Source organism: Gymnodraco acuticeps, unplaced genomic scaffold, assembly GCF_902827175.1.
Source record: "Gymnodraco acuticeps unplaced genomic scaffold, fGymAcu1.1, whole genome shotgun sequence".
Classification (NCBI taxonomy): Eukaryota; Metazoa; Chordata; class Actinopteri; order Perciformes; family Bathydraconidae; genus Gymnodraco; species Gymnodraco acuticeps.
The window spans coordinates 2,066,213-2,087,768 of record NW_022989867.1 but is presented as its reverse complement, the minus strand read 5'-3'; the positions used below and the strand labels follow the sequence as shown (position 1 = coordinate 2,087,768).

Genomic DNA, 21,556 nt, shown 5'->3' with positions numbered 1-21,556 from the left:
GACGAGTGTACGCCATATTGATCAGCTTTAGATTGGTCGCCATTACCCACCTACTTTTTTATAACCCAGGCTGGCAGGGCGGAGAAGTAGTAGGCCAAAGCTAACAGGATGTACAAGACTGAACTGTGTAAAACCATGGCCTAACCCTGCAGGCGTCAAAAACAGTGGGCGAATCGCTGACAAAAAAAGGACGGCTACGTTCCCACGCATTACCCAAAGAGTCCAATAAAGGGTGGAGTCGTGTGAGTTAGAACTTGCTTTGGAATGTCCCGTGATATTGAGCGTTTAGCACCAAATTGTAGTCTCAACATCCTTCTTTATGCCTTTGGGCGTTGGCTGTCACTGGCGCATCAAAATGAAGGATTGCAATGTGCTACTAACCAATGAGGCAAAGGCATATTTCTGGTCTTTTTCCTGAAGAAACACCAACACATCAGACAGGAGCATGGCCTGCACATCTGCAACACAAAGGCACAAAGATGGTTACAGCAGAGTGGACGAAAGACACTGTTTGTGGTCGAATAGGTAAAGACAAAGGAGCTGATTTCTTTGACTGTTCAACCCTCTGCTTTACAACTTTCCTCTGCAGAACAGAGCATGTGTTTGAAGCTGCTCGCAGGCTGCAGACACCGTGTACCTTTGAGTCTCCCTGCAGTGTTCTTCAGCTGCAGAGCTCCGTCATGCAGCAGCTTCCTGCCTCTCATCAGGTCCTCTCTGGCAAACATCTGGCCGCTCTTCATCCTCATGATGGACTTACTGTCAGTGCGACTGGAGACAACAGAAAACAACGACATGTTTACTTTCCAACTTCACACTAGGGATGGGTATCGTTACGGTTTTAACGGTACGACTACTTTTATACCGCTTATCGATCCGGTCTTTTAACGGTTCTCTTATCGGTTCTTTTGGAGAAAAAAACAAGGTAAGCTAACTAAACAAATTGTGAACAAAATTAGCATTGCTTTTCATTTAAATGAAATACATAATATTTCACATCAAAAGAAACAACAGTGTATTAACAAATCGTATTAAATAATCTGATGACAGAACTGTAAACAGAATAGCTGAAACTTTAACAAAATAAAGAGTAACTCTGTTACCTCTAATCATTAATAACCCATGTTTGTATCATGTAGTTAACTCTGTGTGTTGCTGCTAGCTTACATAACACCAGACGTGGAAACGTTACTCGTGGATGGGGCTACAGAGCTACTAGAAAGACAGTCGAACCCGGTGCATGCCTCCGTCTGGATGTGGAGCACTTTTGCTAAATGTTTAGACAAATTGCTCGTGTTACCGCCCTTACATGCTAAACTCTTATTGCACTTTTGGTAACTTTGTCCACATCGAGACGGCTATAGTTTAACCACACCTTGGAGCGCGTTCTCTCCGCCATCTCCTCCGTGTGTGTGTGTTGCTGCATGTAGCAGCCGCGTGTGTGTAAGGGAGCTGCCCCGCGCCCTCGCACACAGACGGGGGAGAGAGATCTCTCGTCTGGATTGGAAAGATCGAAAATACTAAAAATAACCATAGACGCATTTTGCATATTAGAAACGGAGTTGGCGACACTAAAACTGCAATATAATGTTTGTGTAGCATTAATACACATGACATATATTTTTTACATGTCTCCAGTACGGATAAAAAGACCGATAACCCGTTTAATACCGGGCCTCGGTACCCATCCCTACTTCACACTGAGTCACAAATAATTAAAAACGCCAATTTACAAGAGATCCAGCTGCTTGACTCTGGAACTCCTGTTCACATGTCCACATCCAGAAAGGCGCCATTGGGCATTCCTCATGTCGGCTATTTGATACAGTATTCAATGTTTCTTCATCCTCTTATTTTTGATTTGCAATTAATTGTGTGACTTTGTTTCAGTGTTCTTTCTTTGACCAGAAAATAGAAAAGCAACTGGAATTTTTTTCCCCTAAATGATACAATTATCAAAGGGTGTGGGCCGAATTCCACAATAACAAGTGTGCTTGAGAACTATTATCACTTTGTTCTGTTGTTAATGCTTCAAGCTTGTATTGAGAGGGTCAATTAGAAAGCAAAACCTTTCTGTTTACTGGTTTAAGAACAAAAAAACGATTTAGTTACTTTTACTTGTCTCAGAAAGAAAAACAATTGAAAGAAAGGTTACTGGATTTTCTTTCATTACTATCTCTAAAATATGCAGCAGTTGACAGGAGGAACATGTAATACAAAAACGATTTTCACTCTGAATGAATCAGATTACGATTTGTTTTAGTTTATTTGGTTGATGCTCTGGAGCTTTTGATCACATTATCTTCATAGGCCCCCACTGAACTTCAGACTATAAACTGTGTGTTAAGTATTTCTGTGGTGGGCTCTGTCAGACCCTTTGGAACAGAAATGAGTCTTGAATCAGTTTTCTAAAGTCACAGTGTGGACGGTTTACCTGTAGACTTCCTTCAGCCTCTGCTTCTTCCCGTGCTCGTTCACCTTGCTGTCCACAGCCGTGATGAGCTCCTTCACACAGCGCAGAGCTTCACACACACAGCTGTGGTCCTCATCAGAGTCTGTCAGAGCACAGAGGAACACATCGATCACACACTGAAGCAGGCAGTCACCCTGTCTCTGGGGGAATCACTGTTCCAGTGCAGTCCTTTGTATGCAGGACGTGTCTTCACTCGTACCTTTAGTGTGCTGCAGAATCCTCTGGATGAGGACGGGGTACTTGGTGATCCTCTGAGTGATCAACAGAATGCACTCTGGAATACTGAGCCTCCGCACTATGCTGCTGCTCATCGTTTTCTGCACACACACACACACAGAGGGCATTATTGTACCTTTGTATCCACGTAACACCATGCAGATGAATTACAGCCCTGTAACAACCCCTGAAATGTCCCAAAAAGACATGATATGTTTGGATTTGAGATGGGTGCAGACCTTGATGAAGCCTTGGAAGCGTTTATCTTTGGCGTGCAGGTCTTTGTAGAGATTAACCGCTTCACTGTGGCGACTGCAGAACTTCCCGTAGACTTTCTTCATACGATCAGCGCTGCAGCCTGAAAACTGGAGTGAAGAACACTTTCAGAATCCCCTCAGATGACAAATTCTCTTAATGTTCATTCACATTTCAGTGCATGATAACATGTGGCCATAACAATTCAATGTATTGATTGAATGATAGGACATTCAAACACGAGGAAGACAAAGTTCAATTGAACTAGAAGAAAATAACTTCTAACCTCTGATGCCCCCCACTGGAGAAAGGAGGCAACAGCTCATGAAGCCTCAAGTCCAACATGTGTATTATGGGGTTATTGTAGTGTGGGGGCATAATGCACAACTTCTAGAGGCTGTCAGTATCATGACAACTTACATGAAGTGGTGCAAGAATAAGTCCTATACCCAAAAATGTGTTTAAGCATTTACATTTTTGCATTTTTTCTTGTCTTATTTTAATAAGACAAGAAATAAGGTTGATAAAATGTAAGAAATGTTCTTTTTTTGTTCTAGGACATAAAAAAAAGCAAGTAAATACCCCACTGGTGAATGTCTAAAGCTTTTTTGGTGTCTTAATAAAAGACGGTTGCTAACAAGTGGCTAAACAAGACCACTAAACGTTATCAAGCTGAACATTAGCCGCCTTTAGCTTTGATGGTGACGTGTCATGAGACTGTGATGTTGATGTTAATAGTGTGACATTGTCATTTCTTCTGGCGATTGCATATACAGTATGCTTAAACTATTTTCCGTTTTATTACAATATCCAATGAGAAAATCCCTTTGCTTTTAGTAGAGGGGGCCCTTGCGATACTAACTTCCAGGTCAGCCTACAAAAATACGTCATCACTGCACCACTATATAGAACTGCTAATGTATTGTGAGATGACCAGTGATTACCAGGTGTGCACATGTGTTCCCTGAAGTAACCTTGGACCACCAGAGGAGCTTTCAGTACAGTCTGTCTCCCTCCCCATCACAAGAGTCAAGTATCAAACATTATCTCTAGAGCAGGAATAGTGTTGTTCTTCTTCTCCTCTTGCTCACCTGGTTGAGCAGCACATCCCCGATGCTGCAGATCAGGAAGTTGCTGCTGCCCTCTCCCTCAGTGGACGAAGCCTTCTTCCTCTCCAGGAGCAGGGTGAGGAAATGTGTGTGCGTTTCCAACAGGTCATCCAAAACAGGGAAAATCTACAGAGAATGATCAACAGATTTTAATTCAAGTATGTTATTGATGATATCTTATTAATGAAGTGAATTGGTTATAGCTTATGATCAGGAGCAGGGCTCCACCACTACTGAACCCACCAGCTAAGCTACCATTACCGCTCAACACATCCGACCTCCTTTGTCTCCAATGCTCCCTTTCCCTTCCACTCATCCATCCCCCATTCTACCTCATCTGTACCCACATCACTTCATCACTTCATCCCTTCATCCCTTCATCACTTCATCCCTTCATCCCTTCATCACTTCATCACTTCATCACTTCATCCCTTCATCACTTCATCACTTCATCACTTCATCACTTCATCACTTCATCACTTCATCAATTCATCACTTCATCACTTCATCACTTCATCACTTCATCACTTCATTCCTCCCTCCATTCTTTGACCCTACATATGTCCCTTCAATCCCTCCCAACATCCCTTTGCCCATTCATCCCTCCCTCCCTCCCTTCATCCCCTCAACCTTTTAATCCCTCCCACCCTTATCCCTTCCTCCCTACATCCCTTCCTTCCTCCCTATGTCACTTTATCCCTTCATCCCTTCCTCCCTTTATCCCTTCATTCCTTCCTATGTCCCTTCATCCCTCCCTCGCTACATTCTTTCATCCCTCCAACCACCCCGTGACCCATTCAACCCTTGCCTCCTTTCCCTCCCTCCCTCCCTCCCGTCATCCCCTCAACCTCATAATCCCTCCCTCCCTTATCCCTTCGCCCCTTACTCCTTACATACCCTTCACCACTCACATTAGTCAATATGTCCTGTAAATAAACATATGGTGGTGGTCCTTGCTAGTGAAACTGTGTGACACTCAGCCGATCCTCACCTTGTCCAGAGTTGTATTGTCCAGCTGCAGGTCCTTGTGCAGGCCTTTGTAGTACACCTCCGACATGATCCTCAGAGTCCTCACATGGTGGAACTCTGTCTGGTACAGCTCTGTGGAGAGAAGATCCATATTATGTACACATACATGAACGGAGCATTGACACATACAACTCTTCCTCTCTCTCTACCATAGATGACGTCTTGTTTCTTGATTTCATCTTTCTTCAACGTTTTCAAGAACTTCTTATCCATCGTTCCGCTCCAAGAATCAGCTTCTAGATCTTTGACGTCCCACTCAAATTCTCCCATCAGCTGACTGTCCATCATCTCAGTGCCTACACAAGCGCACACAAATAATAAGAAAAGAAACACTTCAGAGACACATTCTCCATTTTCTTTATTGGTTATCAGTGTGTGTGTGTGTGTGTGTGTGTGTGTGTGTGTGTGTGTGTGTGTGTGTGTGTGTGTGTGTGTACCTTCATCAGTGAGGGACTCTGTGGAGGCGTTGACTTTGCTCCCCTTATGGAGCGAGTCGGTGGACTGGGACAGAGACTTCAGGCCCTTCAGTGGAACCTCAACATCGAGCCTATAAGGGACACAACAAAACATTTAAGACTACAGCATGTGCACAGGCTGCTTCACACAGGGAACAGAGAAGGACCGACTGGGACAATACATACAATGTTTGATCGCTACAGAGGGAAGAAATGAACAAATGAGGGGACAAAACTCAGCTCTGTGCAGGGAGAAGTGGTCTTAGTGGTGACTTAAAGGAAGTCACTGAGGTAACAAGATGAGGGCTGTTCTACAGTTTGATGGAAAACCCAATACTATGTTCTTGCAGTTCAAACACAACACAACATTTAATACAAGTCCTATGATGAAATATCACATTGGGTTGTTGTTAATGTGGTATTGTTTGCGATTAATCTGAAACCCTTAACACTTTAAAAAGAACGCAAATGATTTATACTACCAAGAATGACCCAAACTTCCTCTGCTCATTTTAGCACGAATGAGGAAGCAGCACAAGAGACATGACGAAAGGCATTGTGCTGAAGCATGCGCCAGCTCCTTGGAGTTGCAGAGGTGAGATACAGTAGTAGACAGGGTCTTCACTGTAGGAACAGATCGAGCTGCAGTATGAGATGATACACCCTCACATTACACAGAGGGGGGGGGGGGATCACAGAGGCTCTCTGTGACAGCAGCTTTGTTTTGTGTCAGGAAATTATCGGACGTCATGCCAATAATTCAGAAATCACGTTATAATGAAGTTTAAAACTCCTTACCAGTTTGTCATGCATTTCTATATCTAAACCACACAATAATTGCTTTTATCTCAAAATATAAGTGAATACTAGCATTTGAAACGTTTGATTATCACAGATTACTATCCCAATGACATGCTTTTTGTATAAATTGGCAGCACTGTTACAGAGCCATGGTCAGTTGGAAATGATTATTTACGTATTGTTACGCGAATACGTAAAAACTGGTTCAAACTTTTGTTAAAATAACAACAAATCTTTACTTCAGAAATTAGAACGTAAATCTAGACAAATAATTCACAAAGAAGTTTTTCAATAAAATATTTTCTTGGAATTTACCATGTCTGGAAGTGCAGGATAGAAAAATGTACAATTTAAGGTGGCTTTTGTTTACCCTGAATTACTGTTTATTAATAGAATAATTGTGTTATTAATTCTTAAGAAAGGGTTTAATTGTGTGTGTGTGTGTGTGTGTGTGCGTGTGTGTGTGCGTGTGTGTGGGGGGGGGGGGTTCTCACCCTGCTATGTTGCTGGTGGAGATGCTCTTGGACAGGTTGCTGTGCGGGTTGAAGATGCTGTTGTGCCTCCGTGGAAACAACGTGGGGAGCTGGTCATCAGGAGTGGTTGCCGTGGACCAGCGTTCCCGTGACGAAGACGAGGATGCAGATGATATAGATGATGCTGAAGATGTAGCTGCATACAAACATCAAAGTGGACTTACTATACCAATAGTAGCGAGGAAATACAGATGTATAATGGACTGAGAAGGCTTTTTATTAACAGTTTAAGGTACTGGGCTCCTCCTAGGCTTGAAAAAAACGTACTTGACTCATGTATGATTATTTCTCTACATGTTCAACAACAGCAGTGTGTATGTGTTCTTACATTTAGTCCTCAAGCTAATAGCTGACCCAGGAGCAGCTTCTGGCACTGGGGATGGCTGCTGGGACAAACACAGGACATCATGAGGTCAACTTTTTAGAATAGTTGAAGATAATTTGTCATACAAATAATTACGATTCATTATTTCAATATCTATTCATTGATTTGACAGTCTGTATCTTTTCTTCCGCTGATGAGTTCATGGATACTTTTAGAGAAGAAGCCGGTGAGTATCAGACCTACCTTTGTTCTGCTCTTTGTGCAGACAGACAGACTCTCTCTGCAGCACTTATGGACATGGGCTCCACAGTCTGTGAACAAGATCACATCACACATTTTATAAAACATATATACACCAACCCTAATGTTTTATTCATGGCCTGTGATGATCTGCTGCTGTTGTGCTTTTAAAAAGACAGACATACACTACAGTAAGTAACATTAGATAGGGCAGGATGTCCAGCAGAGCTGAACACTATACAATTAAGCTGGATATAAATGTACAAGGCAGAAGAAGTTATTCTATTTTTTCAGAAACACTGTAGGTCAGAAGGTGGCTGTCAATTTAGATCATTTGTGACAAAGCCGCCAGAGGGAGAAAAATAACACTGGGCAAACTTTCTCATCTTACATCCAAGTTTCCAACAAGATTCTACAGTTGAAAAGTACACTCAAGTCTGTTTCTGACAACCTTTCAAAGTTAAGAAGGACACTCAAGTCTGTTTCTGATCAATAATGTACAGTAAAACTGTAGACTAAAAGATGTTTCTGACAACATATAGGCAGTAATTGCATCCTGATAAATATTGATCATTTCTGCCGCCTAAAAGCTTCAAATAAGTATCATTTCAAAGCATGAGTGTGGTTAGTCTTTATGTTTGATCACTTTAGCTGAGGAGCAGTGACATCATAATGAACGAATCCCAGATAGTCAAAGAGTTGCAAAACGTTCACATCTATTTTTAGAGGGTTGACAAGAGAAGGTGGAAAAGGACTGGAATCATACATTAGTAACGTTTTCTTCACAGTCATTTTGATATTATAACACTTAGAAAAAGGACTGAATGTTTACATTAACATGCAACCTAATGTCTAATGTCAAAAAGAAGTTAAAGTTTAGTAACACAGAAAGTTAGTCCTATAACTAAAGTGAGTATTTTAACATAATGTCCTTTAAACTAACAGTATGTATTAAATGTATGTCTATAGTGTGTGTTACATAAGTTAATATGGCATATGAATAAAACTACATTTGGACATCAGGTTAAAAAACTCTTCAAAAGTAATTTACAGTAAAAGGAAAGAGCCTGTTTGAGTTCAAACATGATAACGTGTTCAAAGTTATTTAGGATGTCTGGTTACGTTAATGTATGCTCACTATCCCCAATAATAAAACATAAATATGATCCTGAAGGTAGACCAACATCACAATGATTCAGAAAGGATCGCATGTCAGCAGCTTCTGCTTTCAGTTTGGAAATGAATTTGTTCTAAGTAATGCGACCGCTGATGATAGTGAATGTGGATCTGTACCGTGAGAAGAGAAGGGTTAGAGTGAAGCTACCAAGGTAACAAGAGGAAGCAGGACCTGTCTGCTGCATTCGACACGGTGAATCATCAGATCCTCCTTCGCACTCTCCAAGAACTTGGAGTTTCAGGCTCTGCACTTTCCCTCATCACCTCATACCTCAAAGACCGCACCTACAGGGTTACTTGGAGAGGGTCGGAGTCCGACCCTTGTCAATTAACTACAGGGGTCCCTCAGGGCTCTGTTCTTGGTCCCCTCCTCTTCTCCTTGTACACAAACTCGCTCGGATCAGTCATTAGCCCGCATGGTTTTTCATACCACTGCTACGCTGACGACACCCAATTAATTCTGTCCTTTCCCCGCTCAGAGACCCAGGTCGTCGCACGCATCTCTGCTTGTCTAGCTGACCTCTCTCAGTGGATGTCTGATCACCACCTCAAGCTCAACCTTGACAAGACTGAACTGCTTTTCCTTCTGGGAAAAGATTGTCCCACTCTTGACCTAACAATCAACATCGGCACCTCTGTTGTTTCCCCGACTCAGACTGCAAGGAATCTGGGTGTGACCCTAGATAACAACCTGTCCTTCACTGCAAACATAGCTGCTACAACCCGCTGCTGCAGATACACGCTTTACAACATCAGGAAGATACGTCCCCAGCTGACCCAGAAAGCGACGCAGGTTCTGGTCCAGGCTCTCGCCATCTCACGCCTAGACTACTGCAACTCCCTCCTGGCTGGTCTACCTGCATGTGCCATCCGACCTCTGCAGCTCATCCAGAATGCAGCGGCTCGTCTGGTCTTCAACCTTCCTAAATTCTCCCACACCACTCCGCTCCTACGCTCCCTTCACTGGCTTCCGGTAACTGCTAGAATCCACTTCAAGACAATGGTACTTGCGTACCATGCTGCGAATGGATCTGGCCCTTCCTACATCCAGGACATGGTTAAACCGTACACCCCGGCACGTGCACTCCACTCTGCATCAACCAAACAGCTCGCTGCACCCTCGCATGCGAAGGGGACCCAAGTTCCCATCAGCAAAAACACGTGGGTTTGCTATCCTGGCTCCTAAATGGTGGAATGAGCTCCCCATTGATATCAGGACGGCAGATAGCTTACACACCTTCCGGCGCAAACTGAAAACTCATCTCTTTCGACTCTACTTCGAGCGATAGAACTATTAACAAAGCACTTATATACTAATAAAGGACTGGCTTATCTAAAGCCAGTTGAGTAGCACTTGAAATGTTTTTGCTCTATGAAGCCTGATGTACTTATATGATTCTTTTTTCTTCAAGTTTGTATTTTGTTGGTCGAACGCACTTATTGTAAGTCGCTTTGGATAAAAGCGTCAGCTAAATGCAATGTAAAGAGGAGGCCACAGAGGAGGAATCAAGAGAGTTAGGCAGGAGAGAGATGGAGATAAGATGATATTTGGAAGGGAAGAGGAAGGAGGGAGAGGAGGGGTCTTACTGTTGCACAGGAAGGTGTCTTTGCTGTGCAGAGGTTTGGAGCAGTGCAGACAGGAAGAGGGGGCACAGGGGCTGACGGGGATGAAGAGGTGACCGTTAGTGCTCTTCTTCTCTTTCTCCTTACTCTCCTTCTCTCCTTTCTTCTCCTTCTCCTGGAAGCAATGAAACAGATGGATGTTCATACAGAGATCAACAGGTTCTGTCCTATTGATTTCAGCAAGTCATAACGCCTCAGTAATTCACAACACAACATATATAATAATATACTAACATACCCAGAGATACAACTCTATGTATTTTATTATAAACTGTATTATTGCCCAGCTGTAATACTCTATAACTGTATGTGCATAAGGGAAGGAAAGATGGCCGACCTCTCCCATCCTGAATATAAAGAGACAGACAGATTTAGCTTACCCTATCAGGTCTGATTTCTCCTCTCCACCTCACAGAGCGATTAAACCTGTCACTCAGCATGACTAACTGCCTACTCTCTCCTGCCTGCCTGCCTCCTCTTTAATGCTCAGTGTGATTCCTTCTTGATAAAGTCATTGTGTACAAGCGGCTGCTGTCTGAATGCTTTTAAATCAGGAAGGAAGCTCACACCCACACCCACACACCACACCCACACACACACACACACACACACACCCACACCCACACCCACACCCACACCCACACACACACACACACACACACACACACACACACACACACACACACACACACACACACACACACACACACACACACACACACACACACACACCAAGTTCCCCTTGTGCAGGATCCTTGTCATCACATCAGCCCACTGTAAAAAAGTATCTAATGACAAAAACGTTATGATACGTCATTAGATGTATTATTATTTTAGTCCAGACACTTTTTGTTTTATTCTTTAAATGAGTTTTAACATGTTTTTAGCTTGCTTAATATTCTCTTCTCATTTACTGATTTGAATATTTACTTTCACTTCAGTTTGACTTAGTTTCACTTCTTGCTTTAGTCTGCTGGGAGGGTTTCAATATTATTTCATGAGATTCATTTAAATATACTGTATATATATTTAAATGGCTGATGACCGGGTTGCATGGTGTGATGAACTGCATGTACTGACACATAGGTCTCTTTAAAAGAATGATGATGCTACATTGTTGTGTTGTGTGCACAGGAGGTCACATGGTCAGGCAGGTAGCTCACTGATTGGACCATTTTGGTAACCAAGCATCCTGACCCAAGATGCTTTGTTAGCTAACATGGTTTAGTGGTACACTGGTGAAATGATCCCACTTTAATAAAGCTAGGAAATATTTCTAACTTCATTCAGATTTTTCATTAGAATGAAAGTGTGTTCAAATGTATACTGTATATTTTATATTGTCTTATCTATACATAAGCTATACATATTTATCTTTCTACTGTAAATATTAATATAATTAAGGTTTATGTGTATTTATTATTTTTATATATAACTTATGTGCAGTGTCTTTTAAAAATGCTGCCGTAACAAAACCATTTCCATATTTGGGATCAATAAAGCACATTAAATCTAATCTAATCTATTCTTAGATATAATACAATATCATATAATATTATATAATTCATGAGAGGTCATTGTATGAATTAAGTTGAATTCCAGAAAACAACGCAGGTTCTGGTCCAGGCTCTCGTCATCTCACGCCTAGACTACTGCAACTCCCTCCTGGCTGGTCTACCTGCATGTGCCATCCGACCTCTGCAGCTCATCCAGAATGCAGCAGCTCATCTGGTCTTCAACCTTCCTAAATTTTCCCACACTACTCCGCTCCTCCGCTCCCTTCACTGGCTTCCGGTAACTGCTAGAATCCACTTCAAGACAATGGTACTTGCTTACCATGCTGCGAATGGATCTGGCCCTTCCTACATCCAGGACATGGTTAAACCGTACACCCCAGCACGTGCACTACGCTCTGCATCAGCCAAACAGCTCGCTGCACCCTCGCTGCGAACGGGACCCAAGTTCCCATAAGCAAAAACACGTGGGTTTGCTATCCTGGCTCCAAGATGGTGGAATGAGCTCCCCATTGACATCAGGACAGCAGATAGCTTGCACATCTTCCGGCGCAGACTGAAAACTCATCTCTTTCGACTCCACTTCGAGCGATATAATTACTAACAAATCATTTCTAAGCAAAGCACTTATATACTAATAAAGGACTGGCTTATCTAAAGCCAGTTGAGTAGCACTTGAAATGTTTGGCTCTATGAAACCTAATGTACTTATATGATTCTGTTTTCTTCTAGATTGTATCTTGTTGGTCGAACGCACTTATTGTAAGTCGCTTTGGATAAAAGCGTCAGCTAAATGCAATGTAATGTAATGAAAAAGAAAATCTTTATTTTAATGGTGTGTGTGTGTATCACATACATAGTGATGAAGATGTTAAGTCCCTATGGATAGACGCGGCAGCTAAATGACATGTGATGTCCCTTCATATCATCACAGCTGTAGTGTGAATAGTGTACGTGCACGGTCAAACATGTGCACGTGTGCGCCCCCCCCCGCAGTGACTCCATGTCCTCACCTTCCCTTTCTTGCTCATCTTGCTGCGGAGGTAGCTGAATGTGCGGCTGATTTTAGGGCCTCCTTTCCCCTCAAAGTCGCTGCGCAGGGGCCCTGGCTCGTCCTCTGAAATACTGACACACACACACACATTTAATAAACATACCAGCAATTGAATTAATCACTTAATCTAATTTAATACTTTCTGCTTAACCAACATACAGCAATCTCTCTCAGTGAGGCAGCAGTTTTGTATATCAGAATCAGAATCCCTTTCTTAGTCCCACGGAGGGGAAATGTGCGTAGTTACAGCAGGAAAAGAGCCACAGACAGCTTAATGTTACATAATAAATATGTGACATGCATTAAAAAAAAAGTACTAAGTTATGATATAATAACAAATATATAATAAAAAATAAAAAGTTACATAATAAAAAAAAACACATCCTGTAACAGTTCTTAGGATTTAGCAGCCAGGTGTATGTTACACAGTTATTAACGGCATCTATATATATTGCACATCTAGCACATATTGCACATAGGTGGTTGGTATTTAGCAGCAAGGGGTGATATAGTCTGTGTTGTGGTGTGTGTGTGTGTGTGGGGGGGGGGGGTTTAGATTTACAGTAATTATATTGTGTTTAAATTGTGTTATTGCACAATAATATGGGTTTCGGCATGCCATGCTTATGTAACACTATCGACTAGAGATCTATTACTGATGAGATGGAAATCATCAACACTGCCTACCCAAACTTTGTAGACAAAACACACTTTCAATCATTTACAGCTCGAAAACTGACATATACATTGCATTGCAAGGCTCTTCTAAAAAGCCTAAAAAGATGTTGGGTCTGTGTAAAAAAAATCACCTTCCAATATATATCACAAAATACAATCTACATGTCTCTCTTTAATTGACTTTTTGTGTTATTTTTGGTATTGTATTGAACTACTAGAACATGAAACTGTCACCCACACCACTTTTTCAGTTCTGCCAATTTGTCCACAGCACATTTTTAAACAAAGGTCATTTAAAAGGTTAGCTTTAAAGCTTTCAAATAGTGTGAAAGCATCACTTTTTTCATCAACAATCGGATCATTTGAGCGTTATTACCTGTACTCCAGTGAGCCGGAGTTGGGGCAGAAAGAGCTCCCGCCTACAGGAAGCAGAGAGGGACACACATGTGATCAACACAGCTGCCAATCCTTACACTGTACCAGGAATACATATCTTATATCCTTTAATCGTATAAATGTATTTAAGTTATTTAGTGTAGGGGAAGTTCTGGTGGGGGTGTGTGGTTTGAGGAACCAGGGAGGTCTGATCCAGGAAGTCCAGTCAGAGTTACAGATGAACCTGTTTTTAGCTTATGATAGAGAGTTTATGACACTAACAGACAGGGTTTACTACTCTGGAGGATTTTTATGAAGGCAATTATCTCTTGATTTGTCAAAAAGAGCAACAGGTAAACAGTAGTAATAAAGTGCCTATAACACAAGTTGAGTTATTTCACAAGTGGATTATTTGTGTTGTTGAACAGACTCATGTTAGTGAATCATAAAGCTTCACATTTTTCCTTTTCACATATCAAATATATCAGCTCTGAAGAGAAAAGGTGAATAAGAATTGCAAAAACACCAGGCGACTAAATATAAAATATCTTCTTCATCGAGGACCTGGAATTTATTCTAGCCCAAGAATGAATGGTAAAAATGTAAGTTGCAAAGGCTCCTTCGACAACAAATGGTGTATTTGATGTACATGTATTGGTCAGCAGAACAATTTCCACCTAAAAACACCCCTTAATGAATTTTTGACTATAATTTAGGCTATAAACAGACTTCATGACGTCGCCAGGTTTGCGTCAACACAACACTTAGCTAAAGGCGGCTAATGTTGGAATGTTGGATGATGGTGACGTTTAGGATTCTCAATGTGAGCAACCGCCATTTTTATGACACATAAAAGCTTTGGACATACACCAGTGGGGTGTTAACTGATGTATTTCATGTGGTGGAAAAAATATCTCTTCAGCTTGTGTTAACCACAGACCTTGTTTCAGGCATCTAACCAAAAACCCTGTTCAAAGAAAATTTGACTTCGAGACATGGGAAACCGTCAATGCTAAAACGCTAACTCATTTCCAGGTTTTAGGACTCATTCCTGCATCGCTTTATGGTGGTCTCTGCGTTGAACAGATCTGATACTGACCCTTATGGTAACTCGCTGGAACAGCAAGTGTACCCTGGTTCTTTGAAGCGGCAGTGATTCATTTGAATGCATTACCATCTAAATGAAAAGGAGTTTTGATACCAGTCACCTTAACATAACTAAAGGCAGTTAGAAGGTGTGTGAGACAGGTCAAATGGACAGAGGAGACACTCCTGTACTCGACAGTCATACAAACACTGATGCTTTTCGTGCGAGCTGTAAAAGGACGATGGACTACAGGAAGCAGTGTCTCTTCTATCCATCTGATGGTTCCAGGGGGGTTGGGCATGTTTCAGTGAGTTACAGGTGAAACCTCCAGGGGGAACACAGGACTACAGCCACAGTCATCATACTTACTCCCTCCCTCCTCCTCCTCCTCATCACTGGAGGCTGAGCCAATAGAAAACAGGCGTCTATTTTTGTGGAGGAGCGGGGAGATACTGAGGGAAAAGCTGATTGGTCGCTTTGATGGAGGGAATCCTCTCACTAAAGGGTATGATGGGACGCAGTGGGGGGGGGGGGCGAGAGAACAAACTTATTGCACAGGATGGAGAGAACAACATGGACAGGATGTAGGGAGGAGCGCACACTCACCATCTAGCTCACGCTGACTGATGGTAACCATGGAGATGGATTTGGTGAGGGTTGGTGGCGGGAACATGACAGGACAGCTGTTGGTCACTGACAGCGCCTGATGGGAGGGCTGAGGAACACACACAATATTTAATATGAATTATCACGATGGATCCTTTCATTTAAACTGTGACCTGATACACACTGCTGTGCTCATATTATAAATAGTTGTCTTTTCATAAAACTTTATATAACTAAATAAAATAAGGAGGAGGAACTGCCACTATCATTCTATTCCTTTCAGAATAAAATCTCACACATTTAGCGAAACATAAGGATATGCAAATATTTTCTTGATACTGACGATATTGAATAAATTCCTAATCTGGAAAATTATTGTTAACCTTTACAGTTCATACTTTATGGAACCCACACAGATATACAAAGGCACAGACACACAGAAAAACACACACATACACAGACACACACACACAAATATAGAAAGGAACACACACAAACAAACACAAATGCACACAAAAGAACACACACAGACAAACACATACGCAGTAACTCACACACATACACAGGCAGTCACACAAACACTCTTACATAAACACAAATAGTATGTTTTTTCAATTTTCTAATCAGTTATTATATTTAAAATAAAATAAATTGAAAGATATACATGCTGGTCTGTTTAATGTTGCAAAAGAGTGATTATTGCCAACTTTGAAAGAATTCCCAAAAAGGGTCAACCATTACCCGCTCTGGATATCTGGATATGGTCATTTTGTTTATAAATCTTAAATGAATGATTATTCAGAGTTCTTAAATCATAGTCTCTCACACATACAAACACATAGACACACACACACACACACACACACACACACACACACACACACACACACACACACACACACACACACACACACACACACACACACACACACACACACACACACACACACACACACACACACACACCACACACACACACACACACACACCTGCAGGTGCTCTCCTTCCTGCTCCTCCTCAGTGAGGGACAGCAGGGAGCCTCTTCTCTCCTGCAGGTCCACTCTCACACTCCTCCCTGCAGCCCCCCCCTGCTGCTCACTGAGGGGGGGGCACTGAGCTGGCAGCGCTTCCCTCTCCCCCTCCAGACCCTCCAGGCTGTAGCTGGGGGAGAACAGAACAACACATCATGTTACTAACTGTCCTCTGACACGAGGCGGTGCAGTGCACGGTTTACATTCTAGTTAATGCTCCGAGGGGGGGCTTTATCCTTAAAGACCCCTGCTGTTTACCTTCTGCTGTCTATTTGCTCCTGATCAGGGCGACGCAGGTTGGATGGACACCAACTGATACTGCGGGGATGGGAAGATGGTGGAGGATAGAAGATGTCAGAAGAAGAGATGATTAGTGGATAAAATGATGTGTAAATGAAGTTAATGATGGTGTTATCATGATGACAGACATGTGGCTGTGGGTGGATGTGGCTCAGGGGATAAATGGGCATTTACCAGTCAGTGTCCTTGAGCAAGCTACTTAATCCCAAATGTCTATGGTATTGAATTGTTTTTCATTTGCTTCGGATAAAAGAGTCAACTAAATGACAGATGATGTAGAAATACTGAGAGACACTTTGAGTCTGAGAGGCTGTTTGCATCTCAACTCTTTGTACACATTTTTGTAATGGGGTCATTTCAATTTGTCAAATCAAATTGTGTAAAAAGAGTGAGTTCTTTACTACATGTATTAATATGAATAAGAATAATAGCTTAATAGAAATATACTGTATACGCATCATTTAAATATCTATATATCTATATACAGGGGCGGAGTGGCCATCGGGACGAATCCCGATGGGCCGGTACTGAAGTGGGCTAAGTCACTAGCACCCCGTCCCCGTCGACAATTTACTAGCGGTATTTACTTGCGGTACCGAAGTGGGCCGGTCGAGAGTCCCGGGCTGATTTGTAGTCCCAGTCCGCCCCTGCCTATATATATCAATGAAGCTCCCTCAGTCCATAATGGGGAGCTAGCTCTGTTCTACCATCAATTACTTCTGTATGTGAAAGTAAATATCATAATACAATCATTTCTACATGTTTTTCTTCTGGAGTCTCCACCGGGTGTTTGAGTTGCTCTGGTCATTCATGTGAGCCTGAAAGAAGCCTTCAGTAACAGCAGCAGTTGGAGCTGTGTTTCCTTAACAGCAAACAGCAGCAGTGAAGAGCAGAATGTGAGAGGGAGGGGACGTACCTTCTCCTGTGGAGGGGGGGCTTGGCTCTCTGCATCTCCCCCGAGAGGCTCTTCATGGAGCTGGAAGAAGGACAGATGGACTGTTAGTGCAGACAGAGGATACACTGAAAGAATGGAGCTGAAGCCAGACTATGACAGAAAGCGCTATTTTTAGATCTCATTAATGCACTGAACTAGCTAGCCTTGGTTTGTGTTGGTATTTTCTTTACATGCAATATGCTCATGTTAAAACCATGAACACCTTTCTCCATCGCAGAAACATACATTATTGGATGTGATCACACGTGTTGTCATGTAGTGACAGGATGCAGTATGAACATGAGGTTGATGACAGGACATAATTCAGAAAGAGAAGATGTGAGAAGTCCATTCTATGTGTTTTTTATGGTATTTGATGGTTTCTAAATATATTGTTGATTTAAATCTCATTTGACAGAGAATTGAGACAGTCCTGATACTATGTGTTGTGTGATGACTTGTTTAAGATGCTTTATATCGACAGTCGCTTACAACACATACACAATCATTTCAAAACCTTTCAACTCCTTTTCATAGTTATTAATGTAATAATTGATCAAAGTTCCTTATTAATAGTTCACGGCTACTTATTTTTAGCCATGCATGTGTATTTATATGTCATTATTTTGTATTACTAATTTGTGCTTTTCTCTATATGTTAGCTTTCTATTTATTATTGCCTTTTATCTGTTATGTCACTCAAATATTTGATAAGACTATTTTATGAGGTTACACAGATGATATGACACAAAGGTGGTGCCCCCATTGAAGATGTAATGATAACTTAAAGGGGACCTATCATGCCAAATGCACTTTTGTATGTCTTTTATACATGAATATGTGTCCCCGGTGAGTCAGGGAACTCACCAAGTGTCAGAAAACACAACCCCCTCTCTTTTCCTCCATACCCAAATCTCTAAAAATGGGGCTGCAACGGATCTGATACAGACTGATACAGATTTGAAATTCTCTGACGTCAGGAACGAGGAGCTCCGCCTATATGGCCAACTCTCCACCTATCAGGGGAATGGGGGGTTGCCGTGGCATGGTATGGTATGGTAGCATGGTAACATGACGCTCGTGCCTCGCCACCCTCCTTTGCAGGGGGGCGTGGTCAGCTGCAGCTCATTTGCCACAATCAGCCCTTTCAAAAACAGTGCTGGAATACAGCAAATAGAGCGAAATGAGGCATGGCTGAAATGCATGATCTGTTTGGTATTTTGAAAAAAAAACTTCACAGACATGTTTTATATAGGTATGGCCCTACAATATATCATTCAAATATAGCATGATAGGTCCACTTTAATTATTCAAAACATGTGAAATAACCCAGGAAGTCTTCAGTATGCTGAAGGCCAGACTCAGTTAAACCCAGTACCTGCGCTGTGTCAGGTCCATGTCTGCGGGAGGGTTGTTCCGGGCCGGCTCCCAGCTGTGGCGTCTCAGCGGAGACAGGGAGCGGGCGGAGGCTCTGGAGATGGCAGAGTACACTGGACTTTCTGAGACCTGGTCCTTTTTCTCTTCTTCCTCTTCTTCTGGTCCTTTTTCAACCATTCCTCCTCCTGTGATTCATCACAGAAACACAAAACTATTATCCACTGTGACTCTTTTGGACAATAGTTTTTTAGGATTACGTTTGGGCCATCTTTGTCTTAGTGGATGGTGAAGGAATGAGTCCTTAAACACAGAAATTAGACAGCATTTTTCCACTTCAGCTTCCTCGTCCCGGAATCAATAGTTTTCATACATGTTTTTGGTTGGATGCCTGAAATATGCTAGGAACATCAGTGACTAAACTTTATTCCTACCAATAAGTAGAATACGTTTTTGGGCAAAGATGCAAAGTATACTTGGTAAAATAGACATAAACAAAGTATGTATACTATGTATAAATACAGTATTTTGTGCTCTAAACTCAGTCTGAGGACTCAAGATACAGTAGCTTTTGGTTCCTGTAGCTGGTGACCCCATGATTTTAGGGTCCTTAGAGTTAACCTGAAGGATTCTCAGTTAGCATACAGCGGCTGGACTGCTAGCTAAATATGAGCTAAATATGACCTACAAGCATTCAGCATTAAAACTGAACACTGATTCCTGCTGTTGGGGTGAAAGTGTTAAGTTTTATAACCCTTATATGTTTAACTCTAACCCTATAAATAAACATTAATAAATTCCTTTACAAAAGAAAACAGCTGTTCCTAGAAATCGTAGAGGAACTTACCTCGGTCCTCTGTTTCTGACTTCCAAGACAGCCTGGAGCTGCGGGGGGCCACGGCGTCAGGTCTGCCCCCTGACAGAGCCCCCTCACTGGGGCTGAAGATATCCTGTGTCAAGGCATCATGTGTGGAGGACCGCGAGACACGCATCCCTCTGTCCCAGTGTCCAACACGGGGGGGAGGGTCTTTAGGCTGCAGAGGACGAGAGGACATCAGAGATAAATACTATATCCATCATTCAGAAACACATTCATGCCAGTGAAACTTCACAACGTTGTGCTGATTGAGAACTTTCCACTACTTCAAATATTTAAAAAGAGAAATAATTGGTTCCAAGGTTTTTTCTTTTGGAATTTTCAAAGAGAAGCATAAATAAAGTAAAAATTAGTTAATACTTATAGTCAGCAGCTTACTTTACATCAAAACATGTTTAGCACTGTTTTGATGTAACTGCTCATCTACAACAGATGTTATCAAGCCTTCCATTAGAAAAGATGTCTTACATATGAAAGGCTAGACAGCATTTCATTTAGAGTATATGCAGACCCCTATTCAATTATGTTAAAAATGTTGATTAAATATATGATAAACGGTCAACAAATTGCAGTACAATGCAGTTTAAGAGCTTTATGACTTGTACGGACAGTAATTTTTTAGAAACATGTAACATTTTGAACCTTTAAGAATTCATATATTCTCCTGCTTACTAGATCATGTGCTATACAGATGAAGCATGAAAGATTGTATTTGAGCTTGTTTTATGTTTTTTATTTTTAACCTTGTTTTTTTTTTTTTCGCTTTTTGTGTGACTGAATACAGAATACTTCTGTAAAAAATAAAAATGTTAGATTTTTTTTAAAATAACAAAAAATAAGGAAATGCCATTCAAATCACATTTGATCTCTCTATGCTTGTGAGGACATGGTGTGATTGGACTTGAGGCTCCACACATACACTCCCACCCCTACAACCCTCATGTTGTCCAAATCCCATCATTTCTTTTTAAACTTGAGTGTTGGAGTCAGATTTCAAAGGATCCTGTAAAACCAGGTTGTGGGAGAAAGAGCAGCCACATGTAGGATTATGAGTGAGTGTAAAAGGACTCTTCCAGAACAAGTGACTCACACCGAGCTTCACTGATCCTACTCGCATGTTATAGCATGCACACGTTTAACAGCTTAATGAATGTGGCAATCATCAATGGAAATGTTATTACTGTTGATCCTTGACAGTAGAAGGACTACGTGTCCTGTTGGAGGCGGGGCCCTGTTCACTTCTATGAATGTTTCTCAGTGGCACATGAAGCCGAAATGGCCTCACTCAAGAATAAAAATACCAAAACCTTTTGCAGATCTTCTGGCGATCTTCCGCATCTGTCGGGCCCATAGAGCATGCCCACTTGAGTTTTCCTTAAGCCCCCGCCTCTAATGTGTCACAGCCACACGAGAAAGTAACCCGTTATCCCGACTTATTTTTTATTTTTTTTGGACCTAGTGGCCATCGGGATTCGTCCCGAATGTCCCGATGGC

At 41.8% G+C, this 21,556-nt stretch overlaps 1 protein-coding gene across 6 annotated transcripts in view; it reads right to left on the bottom strand.

The window, feature by feature from the left end:
* The window catches only part of LOC117532840 (A-kinase anchor protein 13-like), a 55,560-nt gene that overhangs the window by 14,964 nt on the left and 19,040 nt on the right, over positions 1 to 21,556 (bottom strand). For 4 of the 6 annotated variants that reach the window (XR_004566930.1, XR_004566933.1, XR_004566931.1 and 1 more), the window contains exons 5-26: positions 20,033 to 20,219; positions 19,190 to 19,373; positions 17,794 to 17,853; positions 16,836 to 16,895; positions 16,536 to 16,707; positions 15,547 to 15,655; positions 15,310 to 15,438; positions 13,855 to 13,897; positions 12,760 to 12,871; positions 10,197 to 10,347; positions 7,437 to 7,504; positions 7,197 to 7,254; positions 6,830 to 7,004; positions 5,517 to 5,626; positions 5,229 to 5,375; positions 5,042 to 5,151; positions 4,033 to 4,176; positions 2,926 to 3,051; positions 2,670 to 2,787; positions 2,432 to 2,552; positions 638 to 768; positions 382 to 458 (exon numbers count right to left, since the gene is read on the bottom strand). Coding sequence is in view for 1 of the 6 variants with exons in the window: in XM_034196410.1 (XP_034052301.1) it covers positions 382 to 458; positions 638 to 768; positions 2,432 to 2,552; positions 2,670 to 2,787; positions 2,926 to 3,051; positions 4,033 to 4,176; positions 5,042 to 5,151; positions 5,229 to 5,375; positions 5,517 to 5,626; positions 6,830 to 7,004; positions 7,197 to 7,254; positions 7,437 to 7,504; positions 10,197 to 10,347; positions 12,760 to 12,871; positions 13,855 to 13,897; positions 15,310 to 15,438; positions 15,547 to 15,655; positions 16,536 to 16,707; positions 16,836 to 16,895; positions 17,794 to 17,853; positions 19,190 to 19,373; positions 20,033 to 20,219 (2,592 nt within the window). In the remaining 5 variants the exon portion in view is untranslated. The remainder of the gene's footprint in view (positions 1 to 381; positions 459 to 637; positions 769 to 2,431; positions 2,553 to 2,669; positions 2,788 to 2,925; positions 3,052 to 4,032; positions 4,177 to 5,041; positions 5,152 to 5,228; positions 5,376 to 5,516; positions 5,627 to 6,829; positions 7,005 to 7,196; positions 7,255 to 7,436; positions 7,505 to 10,196; positions 10,348 to 12,759; positions 12,872 to 13,854; positions 13,898 to 15,309; positions 15,439 to 15,546; positions 15,656 to 16,535; positions 16,708 to 16,835; positions 16,896 to 17,793; positions 17,854 to 19,189; positions 19,374 to 20,032; positions 20,220 to 21,556) is intronic. The other 2 variants (XR_004566932.1, XR_004566934.1) reach the window with 2 other exon arrangements.